The sequence below is a fragment of the Haliotis asinina genome, chromosome 6 (genome assembly GCF_037392515.1).
Source record: "Haliotis asinina isolate JCU_RB_2024 chromosome 6, JCU_Hal_asi_v2, whole genome shotgun sequence".
In the NCBI taxonomy this organism is placed as follows: domain Eukaryota; kingdom Metazoa; phylum Mollusca; class Gastropoda; order Lepetellida; family Haliotidae; genus Haliotis; species Haliotis asinina.
Window position 1 is genome coordinate 32,447,943 of NC_090285.1, and position 19,220 is coordinate 32,467,162.

At 40.6% G+C, this 19,220-nt stretch overlaps 2 protein-coding genes across 2 annotated transcripts; both read left to right on the forward strand.

Moving 5' to 3' along the window:
- Positions 1-3,038: 3,038 nt before the first annotated feature.
- Positions 3,039-4,037, forward strand: LOC137288112 (beta-1,3-galactosyltransferase 5-like). The gene has a single exon (XM_067820507.1). It carries the CDS (start codon positions 3,039-3,041, stop codon positions 4,035-4,037), a length of 999 nt encoding a protein of 332 aa, XP_067676608.1.
- Positions 4,038-7,908: 3,871 nt separating this feature from the next.
- Positions 7,909-17,556, forward strand: LOC137287793 (UDP-GalNAc:beta-1,3-N-acetylgalactosaminyltransferase 1-like). Its single transcript, XM_067820181.1, has 3 exons — positions 7,909-8,055; positions 13,157-13,727; positions 17,411-17,556. The coding sequence occupies exons 1-3, from the start codon at positions 7,909-7,911 to the stop codon at positions 17,554-17,556; spliced, it is 864 nt and encodes a 287-aa protein (XP_067676282.1).
- Positions 17,557-19,220: the final 1,664 nt, after the last annotated feature.

Genomic DNA, 19,220 nt, shown 5'->3' on the forward strand with positions numbered 1-19,220 from the left:
TGTACCATTGCAGTCTCAATATTCGTCTTCTGTATACCACTGCAGTCTCAACATTAGTGTCTTGTATAAGATTGCAATCTAAACATTAAGGTCTTGTATGCCATTGCAATCTCAACATTAGTGTCTTGTATACCATTGTAAACTCAACATTATTTTCTTGTACACCGTTTGCAGTCACAACATTAGTGTCTTGTATACCACTGCAGTCTGAACATAAGTCTCTTGTATATACCGAGGTAGAGTAGGCCTTCCGCAATCCATGCTTGCCATAAAAGGCCACTGTGCTTGTCGTAAGATGCGACTAACGGGAGCGGATGGTCAGGCTCGCTGTCTGTTGACACATGCCCTCTGTTCCCAATTGCGCAGATCGATGCTCATGTTGTTGGTCACTGGATTGTCTGGTCCCGACTCGATCATTTATAGACCGCCACCATATAACTGGAATATTGCTGAGTGTGGCGTAAAACTGAACTCCACCCACTCACTCACACTTGTATACGACTGCAGTCTCAACATTCGTTTCTTGTATACCATTGTGTTGTTTTATATAGAGTAGCGCACGTCTCAGCAAGGTATATTTTCGAACACAGAGTTGGTAGAGAACACCTCAATATCAATGACTTTTTTTTTCGCACACACAGTTTTTAGAGATAGTCTCAATAAGCCTATTGTTTGCATACGTCATTGATAGAGGATGCCTTTAAAACTATTGTCCGTACCCCAGCGGGCATTGTCCTGTTATTGCAGTATCAAGTCAAAACACATTGATGGACACTAAGATTGTTTGGACACCAAAACGGGAATCTCTAGAAAAACGATTAATATCCGAGATGTTCCTTACCTGTGCCATCACAATTTGTCATCAACGGTGCAGACATGCTAAATACACTGACCCACAATAACAACACGAGTGATAAGGACAGTTTGGGTTTCCGTCTAGTCCAAAAATGAAGAATGGCGGATCTGATATAGTGACAGCCTTGTCTGATAATTATGCTTTTTCGGGTCTTCATTGACAGTTCTGTTCTTTTCCGCTCTGACAGTATTTCCTCGTAATAATTTCGTGATTTAGTCCACAGAGGCTAATGATAATTGTCTGTGGCCGTATAAATCGTCATTCTTCATTACAACAGATTTAATTAGTATGTGAAATGGCAATTGTTTGTCCCTTTTGTAATATATTTGATTAATTTATTCATTTAGTATTTGAAGTAAAGGCGCGGAAAGTCAAATGAAGACTATTTTTGCCAGTACACTAGCGTATAGTGATACATGTATCCAATATACCTTTGAATTGTCCCAAGAGCGACTTACATTGTGAGAGGACACCCGTGTTTGTTCATTTGGTTGTTCGTCTGCCGTATTCGTATACCGAGAAGGTAAATATCCAAAACCTTATAGGGGGCTGTGGGGTAGACTTTGTGGTTCGTCACGCCGAAGACACGGGTTCGATTCCTCTCATGAGTACAATGTATGGAGCCTTTCACTGCTGCCCTTCGCCGTGATATTGCTGGATTATTGCAACAGACACCTAACACCATACTCACGCTCTAAAACGGATAAAAATCATACATTCTGAAGGTTGTTTTCCTTCCATAATAACCAAATTACGTAAGCTCATCCTGGGTATTTCTTCTAAATGCCACGTTCTTTCAACGAAAGGTAATAAACAACGTTTTAGATGATACAATAGTAACACTATCACTAATATCCCAACGTGTGTCCCCATTCACGGACTATATTAACTGTTAGTCAAATTAGTACTAAGTATTTTAACGAAAATTTCACATACATTTATTCCGTAGAAGAATACAGCAGCCGTCAAATCCTGCTATTGCCACACATTTCTTGTCAAAAGTTTGATTGAATTCAAACCAATTACTGAAAGTCACTTTTTTCTCAGCGGTGTTCAACTAACATTTTATATGCCATGGTACTGACAAAACCCGGCTTTAACACTAGTGTCTATATATCTGAAATGTCTTTGCCTCAATGATGTCATGTCGTTACATTTGCAAAACTGATCAGTAGAGATCCGGGTTACACTGGTCTTCAGCAGCCCATGGTTGTCGTAAGAGACGACTGACGGCATCGGGTGGTCAGGCTCGCTGGCTTGGATGACATGTCGTCGTATCCCAGTTGAATAGATCGATGCTAATTTTGTTGATCACTGGATTGTCTGGTCCAGACTCGATTATTTATAGCCAGCCGCCATATAAGTGAAACATTGCTGCGTAAAACTAAACTCAGCCCCTCAAATTTCAACTTGCCACGATGTAACGCCATAAAATGATTTCATTTCAGGAATATTAGAACCAGTGAGCGGCACCATCTACTCAAGAGACAGAATTGTACTTTGTGTCTGAACGAATCTTCCTCCGAGAAACAAAGGGCCTGGAGGTATGGTCAGTATCTTAGACTAAAGCAAGCGCCAGCTTATCTTGCACAGTGTGCTATCATTGCAGTGCACCGCAGACTTTAATATCTGGATTATTGACAAGACTGTGAGTTTTATTGTACACGACAGGGATACAACCTGGTCACAGCGCGTTGTTTGCAGAAGGATCGACTGTTTGAACTCTTGTTGTACACAGCTGTGGATCGATGGCTACAGTAATACCACGCTGAGTCAATACCACAACACCACGCTGTATACATAGCACAGGCAACGTATTACTTTCCAAATAGTATTACTGAAATACATGTAATCGCCTTGTTGTGGACGCAATGAGCGAAGTGAATTCGAATGCACTTTGTACAGTTACACTTGCAGATATTCCAAGACTACCACTAGCAAATAATGGAGACGTGCATGTCTTCTGAGGACTATGAAAAATCCGCTTTGACTCGTCGGGATCTCCAGGACGACCGTGAGGACGTGATGCTCCTACGTGGATGTTCCTAAGGACACATTGTGAGCAATATTTGAGGCGAATCACACCATAATATAACATAAGTCGATAGGGAAGCAGGTTTGTAAATAGTTTTGCTTTTCTCCAAACCACGCCGATCGCCTGGGCTGCTCGTGTCTGATGAAAATGAACAGGTTCAAGTTGGGTGTTACTTCCACGCTCCTGGTGGTAAGTGTGCTTTTGCTGTGGATGCAGAATATTAACGTGTTCAGGAGGCATCGTGATAACCATCGAATAAGTCATCCATGGCATCCCCCACCACGTCGTCTAAGGACGAAGACGCCATATCCAGTCACTAACAGCATAAAGTACACACTTAACAACCCTAACATATGCAGGGATACCGAGACAGTGTCGCTTTTATTTATCGTCAGTTCATCCACAACTCACGTGAAGTCTCGTCAATATATCCGTGATACATTTGCCAATCACACGTACTTCCGGTTCCATGCCATCAGACTCATTTTTCTTGTGGGTAAATCACAGAAGGAAAGCATTGAAAACAAACTAATTGCCGAGAGCCGAATGTATGGTGACGTCATACAAGCTGACTTCCGGGACTCCTATCGTAATCTTACGCTGAAGGTCGTGACGGAGCTTCACTGGGTGACGAAGCACTGTCCTAATGCAATTGTTATTGGTAAGATTGACGACGACACCTTTGTAGATACTGTAAAATTTTTAAGAGCCTACTTTCCCATTTTCCAAACTGGAAGGAAATATATTTTGTGTAATTTTATTCCAAGGATGCTGATAGACCGCGATGGACGATGGAAAATCTCGAATAAAGAGCACGTCCTCAAGCACTATGATGCCTTCCCCTGGCGCTATTGTAGCGGCTATGGTGTGTTTGTAAGCGGCAATATGGTTGGTCAGTTGTACAAGGCGGCTACAGTGTCTCCGTTTCTGTGGGTGGATGACGTCTATTTCTCGGGGATACTCCCGTCCAAACTCACAGGGTTCAAGTACAAACACATAGAGAATAGATGGAACGAGAAAGTCAATAACACAGAATGTTTCCTGCGCTCCAACTGTCATGATATTTTCGGAGTAGTGCAAAAAGAAGATCTGTATCCAATTTGGAATTACACTATAAAAATACGATATCGACAATACACCTTTTGATATGAACGCTCAGTGAATGAATATTGTTTCATGTAGATAAATGTTGTTTAGTTAGTGTGTTATTGTTTTAAAACGTGAAAATCATGTTTGAAAATCATTCACTAATATTGTAACTATGGAAAAAGAAATAATCTAATCAAAGACAGGGCTATTAGTTGTGGATGTGAGACACAATATGTTATTTGATTTTGAGAATACACCATGTCAACATTGAAGAACGATTGATAGCCTTACCAGTACCGAGTTCCATGAGGAATTCATACTGCTGTCAGTCGCTCTCCCGTGTGCTTCACTGGCTGGCCTCGAGTACCAAAACTTTATGACTTGTCTGTACTCAAGTTTATTTATGTCTGCCATTTCAGCAGGGATTCCTGTGATTAGACGTTACTAGGAAACTAGCGACATGGGCATGTCAGTAGTACGTTTATGTGAAAAATATAAATCACTCTTCAGTATCATACAGTAATTTCTATCATGCACATAGCAGGGTTTTTTAGGTTCAAAACCTTTTGATATCTAGAGGCAGATAGTCTGATCACCATGTTATTCCTTCAGGGCACGGTGACATACAGTCTACCAAAGTCTGATGTTTCCACGTTTAACTGGCGGTCACAATCGTAAGAAACTGGACACAATGGAATATATACTCATACGCAAATTCAACGCAAGTCGAGTATAAAGTAAACATGTATGTAATTTTCAGCATTGAATACTAGATATACCAACAGCGTCAGATAAACAAAAAATGAGAGACGACATTTCATTGACTGCAAGGACTCATAACATCATTATGTTTTCGAAAGGTAAACAAGTTACACAGATTCTGGTCAATAGTCAATATATCAGTGTGACCATGGTTTCTTCCAATGCGAATTAAGCGAGGTATTGTTAAGGAGTGATTGGCCCAAGTTTTGTGCGCAGTTTTATGGTGGTGACAGTTCGTGCATGTTCGATTTCACGAGAAAGGTGTGAATGATACCCGCATGTTCAGTGGCATGGTATGGTGCGGTTTGGTGGTTCTTCCAAAACACAAAAAATGACACCATCAGGGTTCACTGTACGCCAAATACACATTTAGCGTAGTTTAGGGTTTAGTTTAGGGTTCCGAGTTTGTCTCCTATTTGGATAACAACTTGCGTTTCTTATGCGTGTAAGTATATAATGATTTATATACCTATCTATCTATAATGATTTATTGTCAAATTAATAACACACACTGTCTGAAAAACCCAAATGTCGTGCTACACCCATGAGCTTCAAAACAATAAGAATATGCTTCAATACACATATCTGACACAAATATGCTTCAATACACATATCTGACACAAATATGCTTCAATACACATATCTGACACAAACACGACTTGCCTAAAAGCCTTCGAGGTAGTATAATTATCTGCCTGATTGCTCTTCATCTAGCAGTCGTGTGCCGTCTGCGTTACATGTGTGGAACACATCTTGGAGTGTTGGATTTAAATCTGCTTTGAATCAGTTCTAGGAAGCCATGAAGCTGTTGCGTCCGAATCGGTATCTTCCCAAAAGCCAGACTTCCCACAAGACAGACTTCCCAAAAGACAGACCGCTTTAAAGAACACATTTTATGGTTGGTTGCATAGGGCTTAATTAAGCTGAACATAATGGTATGTGCCAAGTTAGAAAAAGGCAGCATTAGGTTTAGAAATGGTTATCCGTATTCTCACTATTTGTAGCATTAAAAATTTTAAAAGCGAGAAGACAAAAGTTATTTTGTGCGTGCACTCAAAGATTTCGGAAAAAGCATCCGATACTGTACGCAGAGAGGACCAGTCATAGATGTGCAATTTCTGCTGAGGTGAAAAGTTGGACTTTGAAAACTTATTGATTATTGAAAATGTTCCTTTAATGTTTTTAAGAAAACTACTTTGTGTAAAGAAAAGTAGTCCTCATTCCATGTTGTATGCTGAGACCGGAAAGAAACCGAATACGTATTGATATTCATACAAGAAAGGTATGCTGTTGAACAAAATTGACCTCGGCCAAATCCTGAAAGTTCTCTAACATATGGTATCAATTCTCAGTTAATGCCCCTTATAGATAAGAATAGAATAAAGAATAGAATAACTGATGTGCTAGTACAGAGGTAGCACTCTGTAATACAATGAATAATTGCATAAACAAAACTGTCACACATGTACTGCAGTCAAACTGGCCCTTCATGTTTATGTACAATTGAAACCAGTTTGATGACACTTCCTGTTTAAAGGACACCGCCCAATATGGCTCGCTATGGATTGAGGGGACTTACCTGGGAATTATTACTTTTTTTTGTTTTAGGAAGTATTTACCTTGAGTAATTTTCTTTTTATAAAACCGCGACCGCCAGACCCAAATAACGCGTAGGAACATATTATTATCAAGTTTACAAGATTGTCAATAAATCCTAAATACCTAACCTGTGGTATCAGTTCATCTTCTCTATGTAACGGTAAACAGAGTTATAATCGGACAGTCGAGTAGGAAAGTGTAAAGTGCATGACTTTATCTAAGTGAACTAAAACGCACAAAATATATGGTTCCAGTTGTCATTATTACATTGAATACATTGTACATTCTTTACAGAGTATGTTTAATTTTCATCACTGCCATGACTTGTTTGGTCCTTGACAGACTGCTCTACCCTCGAAAAGACACCTTCAAACTAAAGACGCTGAGATCTGAAACATACCCTTCCAGCTGTTTTTGATGTTTTGTTATCTCACAGATTAATTTGGGGAGAGGAATACGCATTAGAGTTTCTGTAAAGTATAATATTACAAAATGTTACACGAGAAACGGATTTAAGAGCACATTTCAGCTTCCATATTAAAGAGCTTGATGGCACGATGAATGGCATGCGTGTGTTTGCACAGCCTCTTCCTGTCAGCTGGAGAGCCAATCAATTACAGCTGCATATGCACTGAACACAGATAGGTCCAAATCTTCCTTTTCTCAACGGCCGTGTCCTTTCATAATGAGTCATGTTGTTTATGAACATGACAGACGTGGACCGAGGGAGCAGCTGAACACAGAAAGGAACATTGACGAACACCATCGAAGGTGGAGCGTTCAATCGACTTTTAGCTTTTATGTCTATGCATACATGTATATGTAGGCTCTAATGGAATGTCTGAACACACGGGATCCGTGATAATGGACCTTATTCGAAAGGAGCACCAATGACAACGCGTCTTTCACCCAATACATTACTCTCATGAATGTACCTAGATATGCCTGATATTTCTGCTATTCCAGATATACACAGATATCAACATCAATATGAAACTTTTTCGAATACAAAATCAAAACAGAAAATAATATCGAGTGGTGGCATGCTGTGGGCAGTGCAGACTAGACAACAGCTGTAAGCCGTGGGGCTCCCGTGAAGCTGTCGAGATATAGTCAGTTCTATTACAGACATTTTGGTTGTGCAGCTCAGCAGGTACCCTAAGTATCATATGCTACTATGAAATGGAAAAGAAATACTTTTCTCATCGCTACCCTTGCTTCCTCTGCCCTGCTGTTGATTGCCAACATTGCAGTGTTTGGTGGACATCGAGGATATGGTGATTTTTCGTTCAAGGCATATGACGAAATCTTGATTGGCTTTCAGCGCCATGGTCGATTGACAGGAGGAATATCAAGATGTCATAATTTTATATTTTCCAGACAAAAAACCTTCAGTTGCCAGAGGACCAAATCTCATTATCCTGTTAGTTCTGGAAAAGACTACATAATGAACAATCGTGACATTTGCGCCGGAGAAGCTCATATAGCATTGCTTTTCCTTGTTCATTCTAGTCCAAAGAATTTTAGAAGACGCTTATCGATACGAAATACTTTTGCTAATCGCACAATGTTCACACTTGGCCTCAGATTGATCTTCCTTGTTGGGATATCAGGAAATGCAGATTTGGAAAAACACATGGCGGGTGAACACCGGAAGTACGGTGACGTAATTCAAGGGAACTTCTTTGATGCATACGAGAACCTGACACTGAAGGTAGTGACAGGGTTTCAATGGATAGCCAGATATTGTCCAAGCGTCTCAGTTGTGGCCAAAATCGACGACGATGTATTTGTTGATACTATCCAATTTATGAAAGTATATATGCCGATTATGAAGCAGAAGAAGAAGTACATATTGTGTAATCCTTCCGGTTCGATCATAATGAGAAGGGGAAAATGGAAAATATCTGACACAAAGGTCCTAAGACATTACAGCACATACCCGTGGAGATACTGCAGTGGCTTCGGGGTATTCATCAGTGGTGACATGATTGGACGGTTGTACAAGGCAGCAACATTCTCCCCTTTCCTGTGGCTTGATGACGTATATTTTTCCGGTATTTTGCCATCAAAGCTGCATGGTGTGAAATATAAATATATTCCTAATCGGTGGTTAGCGTCGTCTGAAAACAAACAATGTCTTCTTCGTAAAGACTGTAGATATATAGTGGCCACTATAAATCAAAGTGATGTCAGAGTTATCTGGGAATATTTTATGAATGTCCGTTACCGGTCCGTAGAGTTTTGACTGACCTTTGACAAGGTGTTGTAAGAACGGATTAGTTGAGTACGTACATCACTTAATTCTTCTATGTCAATTAATTATACATTAAAGAAAGTTTTAATCAGAAGCCTAATAAAAACATTATTCACATGTAATTGCAACAATTATATTTACATTCACCTATGTAAATATTCCATGCAATAAATTTAAGACATTTCACAGCTTAATACTTTAGTAGTACACGCGTCTCTACGCTACGATGGTCGTAAGTGCCATACATTAATATTAACTAACGACAATTATAGCGATAAGAGATCTTCGAAAATCTAGACCCAGACCGTGCATACAGTTCTGTGATTGTGCCACACTTGCAGGGCAGCAGGGCAGTTCGTGCATACATTTCTGTGATTGTGCGATAACGGTCGGGCAGTGCGTGCATACAGTTACGTGATTGTAACACACCGGTAGGGCAGTTCGTGCATACAGTTCTGTGATTGTGCCACACAGGTAGGGCAGGCCGTGGCAGCAGTTGTGTGATTGTGCCACACAGGTAGGGCAGGCCGTGCTTATACGGTTGTGTGATGGTGCCACACCAGTAGGGCAGGCCGTGCTTACAGTTGTGGAAAACACCTGGTGTCATCAGTGATTCTTTAATATAGCTTCCCCTAGACTATTGATGTCGCTGGACATCAATACAAGCAAGCTGTCCACGTACTAACTAGTCACATCGATATTGATAATATAAAACGTCGCGACAGTCTAATACGATCAACGCACAGAACCACGCATTGTTGCAATATTGTGATCGCACCCACACTTTCAGTGACACGTACATGGAAATATTGTGAAAATGCCAGATTCATCAAAGAAATCATTGACGTGAGCCTAACGTGAACTCATTCAAACTATGTAATTGCGATATATTCGAGCATGTCTTCCTCGTTATTACTTCCCATGTGAAACACATTGTTTTGTTTCTTGTCTGTCACTAAATATGTCACCATTCTTAAACTGCAAGGCAGCATCATTATCTAGTAAATATTCGTCGGTGCGACTGTAACATCTGTGTATTTTTTTGAAAGTATGTATATACATTTGTAATTAGAAGTATATCTCGGTTCATATGTAGTACTGTGTATGTTAACCTGCGTCAATGATAGCATGTGTCACGTCAACGGCGACTATACATGCCACTTCACCGGCAGTACGTGGCACGTCAACGGCAGTACGTGGCACGTCAACGGCAGTAAGTCAAAAGTTTAATGCAGAGCTTTCTGATTTACAGATTCTTGAACTAAGATCGGTACATCTTAATACAAACTTGTCAATCTCAGCCTGTTTTATTCCACATAAAATAAATGTGTATATAATGTTTAAACTTAGGTTTTTAGGTCAGTCAGTGATATTCTTTATATATAGGAAATGCACATTTAGTACAATGGATGTGTTCTGCCAGTGTATGTAAATCTTATAATTTAAATTTCAATGTTTAATTTGGTATTCTTCTCTTATTCTAACCAGTAGAGACATAACAGTCTCGCAGCTAGAGCCAAATAACGTAACAACAATGAAAATTAGCAAGTAAATACCAACAGTAAAGACTATAGTCGTTTCGAATTACACATCATGGCCTGGCCTTACAGTATTTTCAAGCATCACACCTATATGCCACTCCCTGTTGAAGCTGCCAAAAAGCTCAAAGTAAACCTTGATTCAGTAAAAATCATTTGCCCGACAACGACTGGCCCAGTGCTGTCGCTCTTGACACCAGCAACATCTTTGTACGGTAACGTGTGACGGCTGTCCAATCGTGGGATGACACGCGGGCGTCAGACAGGCAGGTTCCTTCGGTGTAGTGGATTTCGAATCCTCTGTCCACTCGATTAACACCTGTAGCTCTGTGACGCTCATCTCCAGTTTCCGCCGGCACACTGACCACGGTTTTGTAACAGTGGTTATGACCAAACTGTCACCAGTTTTCGCCATTTTCTCGACCAGATCGGAATGTGCCATTACCGTGATTTGTCTGTCGATAGCGTCAGTGTAATCTGTTAATTACTGTCTGCTAATTCAGAACTTATGTCAAGCTTGAGAGTTCTGATTTGTTCCGACATCCCACAAGCCAATTGTTCGCACGCACTTCCACATGCCAAATTAGCTATTAAAAGAGACATAGAGTTTTCAGTTTGTTTCTAGTTCATATTAACTAAACATTTATTTGGGGAATGACTTCAAAAGAGACAGTTCAAGGAGAAAAGAACTAAATATTTGCAATAATGTTTGAAAGCTACAGCAATATTACTGCAATAGGTGGTCACAACTGTCGGAATAGTATGTTGCAATAGACTATCGCTATCGCAGTAGTTGATTACCACTCAATACTCAACCCCAGCAATGATGATATAAAAGTACGAGCAGCGATGTGGGCTCAATGATCGTCATGCAATAGGGCGTTACTTTCAGAACTAGTCTCGTCCCTCCTCCCTCAGTATCAACTTGCAACATGAGAGACGGGGCCCAGTTTACTTCGGATTCCAGATTTCCGGTAACCAGCGTATATTCACGAATTACCAGTTCTGTTCCAAATTGCGCAACCGCCGAATTTGACTTAACTATTCCGCACCAAGTGTACAACCATCCTTGGCTGTCACATCTGTTGACAATCGAAATAGCTGGCTAATTTAATGATGGTTAGATCGGAAATTTGACATTCTTGCAAGGATTATTCGCTCTTTACTTCCAGCTGACAACCATGAGACCATTCGAAAAGGTATGGATGGAGCTTTGCCACCGAAAATACTAAGGTCGCTCGAGCCATATTAGTCCTTCAGTATCAGGTTAGCCCGCAGGAACTTAAAGTCTGTATGAGATGCAACAAAGTGTAGGGTTCTATAAGTAAGAGTTATGTGATCTAACTTGGATTCATGGACCTAAGAATATCATTTGGTCCCACTGGAATTTTTTTTATCTTAGCTGAACCGAGCGGTGCTTGTGGGGTATTTTAGGAATAGAAATCGTTACAAGGCCACGTCATTTCGAAGTAGTCTTGTGATAAAAAATAGTTCCCTGGAACAGAGAGTAGCTTAGTTGTGTTTAGATATATAGTAAAAACGGTTAGTGTTCTCGAATCTGCATTACCTTCGCAAACAGACAAAGACACTTGCATGTTACATAGCTTTTAGAAAGTGTTTTTAGTATTTGTCTGTTTAGTCTCCTTTAGATAATGTTTTTGAAGAAGTCAAGGAGATTGGTAGAGATTCTGGGAAAGCGTATTAAATAGGCCTCTCAAATGTCTTGCTTGTATCAAAAGGTCACTTTCTTCAGGCTCCCCATAATTCTCGGTGCTCTTGGTTTGGTACAGCCAGATCTCAGGAGAGTGCCCGGGTTTTCCACCTGCAGCACACTTGAGGTCCCACTTGCTAACTGGGCTGCGTATAAATCAATGATCAGCCTTATCTGCATGATTTCCAGAACCTCCTCTGCATACTTTTTATAAGCTGTAACACATAATAACAGACACTGACAACTCGACCAACTACAATAGGTCTAATGCCTTTCATTCCTGGAACCTTGATTACATGGTGATGTCGTGAAGACAGAGAAACGCTGCACCAAATACCCGTAAAGCTCTGTGCTTGTAGTAAGAGGTGACTAACGGGATCGGGTGGTCAGGCTCGCTGACTTACACGTCATCATGTTCTAGTTGCACAGGTCGATGCTCATGATACTGAGCACTGGACAGTCTGGTCCTGGCTGGACGTATTTACAGAAAGTCGCCCTATAGCTGGGATATTGCAGATGCAGCGGTAAACAACATACAAATCAACCAACAATGAAGACGCGAACAATGACGACCGCGTGTTCTCAGCACTAAATGCAGTTGACCCAGAATGGATGGAACTGAAACATCACTGTCGATATGAGTCTCCACAGACGTAAAGATACATAAGATCTTGCAGAAAAAATGAGTCTTTTCGTACAGTTGGTATGTAAACAACCCAACTCGTAGGAACATCCGACTTCCATGTATCAGCTTTTCAACAGTGCAATCTATGTAACCGCAATAATCTGATCAAGTCACTCCAGATCATATCTCCAAACATTACAGAGGTTAGATTTCGGTAGTAAATCACCGAAAAAGGTATACACCATTCTCGAGACATCATTAAGACGTATGCAAGCCATCTGTTCAGGCGTTAGTTTTGAAATTGATTTTATTTTAATTATCCTCTGGGTATATATATGAAAACGCACGTTGGACTGAAAGGACACGACTGATCACTTACGTCCACACTGTCAGATTAAAGAGAAGTGTTTCGCCATGGTGTTCCTTGTTAAAGTTTCATTTCTTATCGTTGTGAGCGTCGCTTTGTGTATGTTAGTAGCCGAAATGGGCATAGTTCTAAAACACAACAAACGTCACAACATCTATTTCAACATTCTCAAGCAATCCAGGTGGAACCTTACCCGAACTAAGACGGTTTACCCAACTTCTGGTAGAAGTTTCACCTTGAACAGTCCGAATCTTTGTGGAAATATGGGTGATATCTCTCTTCTGTTTTTTGTTCATTCAGCTACACATCATTTCCAGGCACGTCACAATATCCGATCCACATTCGCTAATCAGTCCTACTTCACTCGCTACAAGGTACGAGTTGTATTTCTTGTTGGAAGACACGAAGATGAACATATTGAAAAAGAATTAGCAACTGAGAACCGGGCGTATGGAGATGTTGTTCAAGGGAACTTCGTGGATTCTTATCGTAATCTGACGTTGAAGGTTGTGTCTGCCTTGTACTGGATAACTCAGTACTGTTCACGCGTGGGCGTTGTTGCTAAAATTGATGATGATACATTCGTCGACACAATGAAAGTGTTAAAAGTCTTCATACCGCTCCTCAACGACCATCGCTCTCTTCTACTGTGTCCTCAGTCAGGACATTCATTCGTAGAGAGGACGGGGATATGGAGTGTGCCTAAATATGTACTGAGGCATTACAAAACGTACCAGTGGACCCGCTGTAGTGGATTTGGTGTGTTTATGAGTGGAGACATGGTTAGACGGTTGTACAAGGCAGCAACATTCTCACCATTCTTGTGGGTGGATGACGTCTACTTGTCAGGAGTCCTGCCATCGTGCCTCGGACGGGTAGAGCATAAAGGTATTTCAGGTAGATTAAGAACTGGAAAAGATAGCACGCTGTGTTTTCTTCGAGAAAACTGCACTTCCTTTATAAGCATTGTCGATAGCCCTAAAATACCTTCACTTTGGACCAATGTCATACAAAGACATAGTAAAAATACTCCTTATAAATTGTCAGCGAATAAAGGAGTTATTGTTGTCAAAGACTACTTCATAGAACAATACTCTTTGTGGTCTTGCGAGTGTATTTGTCATTAAATCAAAAGAAAATCATATGTACATTGCTCATTTCTTGTTTCCAGTTATCACAAATGATGTGATCATATATATGCTGTGTGCCTACAGACCTATAACTGTTCAATCATTAATAACAATGTTCATCAGGTTCTCCTTGAACTAACAGAACATTTCAAATATATGTTCAGACTATTGATTTCAAATACCCTACACAGTCTGGAGTAAAAATCGACTATCATCACTCACGACTTGAAGTTAAATCGGTTTATCCACGCTTATATGTACCTTTGATCTTTGATTTAGAAGTAAAATGCTAAAGGAAAGCAAGATTTATCGACGTCATCTTCCTTATTGTGAAAACCATGGCACTTCGAAGTTTATGCGTTCTCCTTAATCAGATCATGAAGCTCTCATTTCTTAGTCCAGCACCTTGTCCAGCAAGAATGCCACGTGTAGTTTCTTTCAGTGGAAATTCCATTACAACATTTTAGCTCACCCGTAATCGCTTTTTCACCTTATCAAAAAGTGGGAAACGCAATTAGTAACTATGCATGCCGAGATGTTTAACAGTTTCTCTTGAACTAATAGAACATTTCAAATATATAATCGGAATATTGACTTAAAATACCAAAACACAGTTTGGAACTTCATATGACAGTCTTCACTTATCGAAAGACGTCCAGTTAAAACGGCTAGTCTACATGCACCTGAATGTTTTGATCTTTGAAGGGCATTTACAAGCAGACTGCATATCTTTCTTAAGTTTAATATTTGTCCCTAAAGGGCTTGTACTGGGAAACCTTGATGCAATGCCTAGATGTGACTGAGGCGAATACATATAAGGTTCCACTTCTCATTTTGGCCGGCTCCCTTGAGAGAGCGATCATGTGTTTATCCGAAACATGGCAACTCACTGGGAGGTGACATCGTTGGGTAAGGAAACCAGATGGAACCCTCTAGTCTGGCCAAAGACTCTTTCCAAGAGAAACAAGAAAACACAACAAGGGGGGTTAAGGTGTAAATATATCCTCACACTGAATGATTAAGTCTTCCTTGACATCAAGGAAAGAAACCGTCTTTGGCTGGCTCGTGTTTCCCGGGTGTGTTTCTTCCCTTGGAAGGACAAAGTGCACGATTAGGAGAGTGAACTCTACACAGAAACCACTCACCACCGTGTAGGTACAGGCGAGAGCAGCGAACACACATCCATCTCTCGATGAGTACCATTTCAAACTTTATAGGAGCTTTTCCAAGTTTCTGGCACGGTTGGTATGGATATACCCGCTTACGCGTATTTGAGACGACCACGTTACAAGCCACCTGAAAGTACAATCAGTTTTCGCTGCCAACACCATGTGTTAGACACGAGAGCACAATCAGCTGTGACTGCAAACACAGCAAACATTAGTCATGAGAGAACAATCAGCAATGACTGCCAGCACATCATACGTTAGTACTGAGAGCACAGTCAGCAGTGAGTGTCAACTGCATTTTAGCAAATGAGAGCACAATCAATGGTGCCTGCCAACACCATATGTGGTAGTCGTGAGAGCACAGTCAGCAGTGACTGGCAACACATCATACGTTAGTCATGCAAGCACAATCAGCAGTGACTGCCAACGAAATATTTTAATCATGAGAACACAATCAATAGCAATGCCTGCCAACGCAGCATACGTTAGTCACGAGAGAACATATCAGCAGTGACATTACATCAAATGATGACACAGTACCATGATTAGCCTAACACAGGTAATACAGTATAATACAATACAATACAAAATAATTCATATGACATACTTACTTTACTTTTCTTTACCATCCATTTCATTCATGTTCTTTTGTGCAGTATAACACAGTAAACAAGTGTCGCCACATTCAAATGTTTCAAAGTCTAAGACGGCGAAATACAGAGACAATGGTTGCTAGGCAAAAGTGATACGTGCACATGTGCACATGTGATGTATATGACACTAGTTATGTTTTACGAAATGGATTCTAAAACGTGATATTGACTGGTGAGATAGATTAGAGGGGAAATAACCTGGAACCTTTGCTTCACCCAAACACACTTAAAACGGTCAGCATGATAAACGTAATTTTCAAACTGACAACAAGCACCAAGCAAACATTAGATAGCAATCCCATTTCTCAAATAATCCTCAGCTTTGAATAGCTTTGGACTCCGCTCACAAACTTTGGTGGAAAAATGAACGAATGACACAAAATTGGCGATGACACCAGGTGTTCATCAACACGATAAGAAGACCCTGCTGGACAGGGGGAACCTCACACCCGCACATGTTACGAAGAGCGTTCATTAACGATTTACCCTGACCCAGTTGCAGTGGACTAAGTGGAACGAAACTTGGCACACTTAGTAGTCCTTTTCTGCATAGCAACCACCAAGAGTTGCACACTTCTCCCATCGTTTGATGCAACTATCGTGAAAACTACAAAACAAAGTTGTCGTTAAAGAACTATTCATCGTGATGTTCTCTCACGTTAAGGTGACGCACGTGGTATCACGTACACTTCCACCTGACCAACCTGCAGGGGATGGTAACATTAACGATATGGCGCTTAAGATTTAACTCAACCATCGATGTTCTACAGAGAACAAGTTTCTGGTAGATGTCCCAGTATATTGTTCTGTGAGATACGTATTTACCATCACTTCTTGAGCACATCACAGGCTCAATGGGTGGATAATAGTTCAGACAATAATCAGCCTAGGTTCCATAGGTAATAAATTATAAGCAAGTGTTGTAAAGTATAAACTTGGATTAAATTCACCACAGAGATTCGATTAGATTCACCACAATGTTAAACTCGGCGTTCTTGAGCAGTCACACATTATCTACACAATATGTCAGTGCTATAATAAGCCAAGCCGCCACAGCGGTCCTACAGTCTTGAATGCAACGTTAAACGCCATGGACCTCAGTAGAAAACAACATTCTTGTATTAGTTTGCGAAGCCAAGAGACGATTCAGCGGATAAATCGTATGCCTATTCATTATTAACACAGAAGGTGGGTGTGTATTTGAGATTGGAAAGGACTGGTGAAATTTAATGTAATATGTTTCAACGACGAACTATTGAATGCTTGGTTGTGTGCGTTAATCTGAGACACTGGATCGACTGGGCGACTCCATCGATATTTGCAAGCTGTCTTGGTACCAAGGAGAAAAACGCCATGAAAGTCAGATAAGATCCCAGTACAGAAGCACATCCCTTTGCCTTGACGTTCTTACCTTACAAACGACTGTAATGTGATTCAAATCACCAGTTATGATGTAGCGCCATGAGTCACGTGCAAATCTATAACAAGATCCATGATTAATGGACGTTTGTCGGAGTCAGGCCCTAACAGACGAGTAAGAGTCTTTCACGATTTGTTGCGCTACATTCAAACATATTTGTACTACTTTTCACAAATAAGACATATCGTTTGATGCAAAGCTCTGACTGGAGATGCTAAAAATATGTTGGTTCCGATGATGATGATGATGAAGAAGAAGAAGAAGAAGAAGAAGAAGAAGAAGAAGAAGAAGAAGAAGAAGATGATGATGATGATAACGATACAGCAATGCTATGTGTGTAGTTAGTTTCCAAAATACATTTTGGAAATTCGTACTTGCGAATAAATGCAATTCATAACGTTGCATTGAAGGTATGTATCGATGATATGTTTAAGACTGTGACAATGCCCAATGCAGTTTATCGTCATCGATAATTCAAAGACACGCGTTCTGTTGTGTCATGGTTTGCAGCTTATTGGCAGCAAATAATCTTAAACGGGTTGAAATAAAAATACATTCTGAATCATAAGGCTTTCATGTTCACAGTGAGCGAGTTGTGTTTATCGCCGTCTTGAACAGTATCTCATTTACATGACACCGTGCCAGCTTCACGTAGGACAAGAAGTGGGGTGGTTGTTACACGTACACTACACTGGTGATTTCTACGGGTGTGGTGCAGGAAAACATACAATTATAATCAAGACGAATAAGGATTCAAACCTCCGATCACAGGTGGAATGATTTAATGGACTGTTCTGCTATCTTGAGCTTTAAAGACCGATACTCCAAAATGAGCATGTTCTGTAAATGTAGTTCTTATGTGTGTCCAGTCGGTTGTGCATTAGCGTTAGCATTGGCAATCAATAGATACCTGAAGTATAGACCGATTACAGTTGCTGTATTAAGAGGGTTTTGGTATTGGTAGGGTCAGTTGTTATCGTGGTTATTTACTTTTAAAATGTGGGTGAATGAGTGTAGTTATACGCCTCACGCAGCAATATTCCAGCTATATGACGACAGTCTGTAAATAATTCAGTCTGGACCAGACAATCTAGTGATCAACAGCATGAACACCGATCTGCGCAATTGGGAAGCTATGATATGTGTCAACCAAGTCAGTGAGCCAGACCACCCGATCCCGTTAGTCACCTCGAACCAATGAAAGTCCTTCCTGTGGAGAGGACCCTTGAAGATCTGGATTAGAACTGATCTTCAGCAACCCATGCTATCTGTAAGAGGTGACTAACGGGGAGGCCAGACTCGCTGACTTGGATGACACAACATCGTATCCCAACTGCGTAAATCGATGATCATGCTGTTGTTCACTGGACTGTCCAGACTCGATTATGTACACAGAGCTGACATATAGTTAGAATATTGCTGAGTGCAACAACAACAACTACAGCAACAACCAAACCTTTGACCAGACGTTCTGTCAACAAGACAACAGTAGAGGTCAAAGTAGGTACTGATGTCCTGAGATGTGTAGAAGTCCAGCTGAAATACCAAGAAAGCTAAAAGTCCCGTGAGAATGCTGAAATTCATCAAATAAACCAGGTATTGCTTTTAGAGACAATAGAGACAAGAGACAGTGACCAGCTTTGAATGGTCCAGTTGCAGTGTGTTATAGTTGAGATTAAATAGCAGGTGTATCATACAACTTATATTGAAACGAGAGTGAAATTTGTATACATTATTTTGCACGAGTTTCCCAAAAGTCATGACACACTTCCTCGACTGTAGTAATTTCTTTATTATCCATCTCATTCATGTAATCGTGCAGTGTAACGGGATGTGACGACCCACTTCACCGACGTCACGTTCAATTGTTGAATGATGTCATAGACGATGAAACACAGAAACAATCGTAAGTAAACCTGTTAGGTTCGCATGTGCACATATGCGCATATGATTACTATATGACGCTAGTGATGTTTCATCGTATGGGTAATAGAAAGCAAGTTAACCTC

Bases quoted from the DNA above. Each gene is read 5' to 3' on its own strand.
- LOC137288112 (XM_067820507.1), top strand. From the start codon at position 3,039: ATGAACAGGTTCAAGTTGGGTGTTACTTCCACGCTCCTGGTGGTAAGT.
- LOC137287793 (XM_067820181.1), top strand. From the start codon at position 7,909: ATGTTCACACTTGGCCTCAGATTGATCTTCCTTGTTGGGATATCAGGA. The intron at 8,056-13,156 runs GTAGTGACAGGG...CATCATTTCCAG, and splicing joins ACGAGAACCTGACACTGAAG to GCACGTCACAATATCCGATC. The intron at 13,728-17,410 runs GTATTTCAGGTA...TTTGATGCAAAG, and splicing joins CGGACGGGTAGAGCATAAAG to CTCTGACTGGAGATGCTAAA.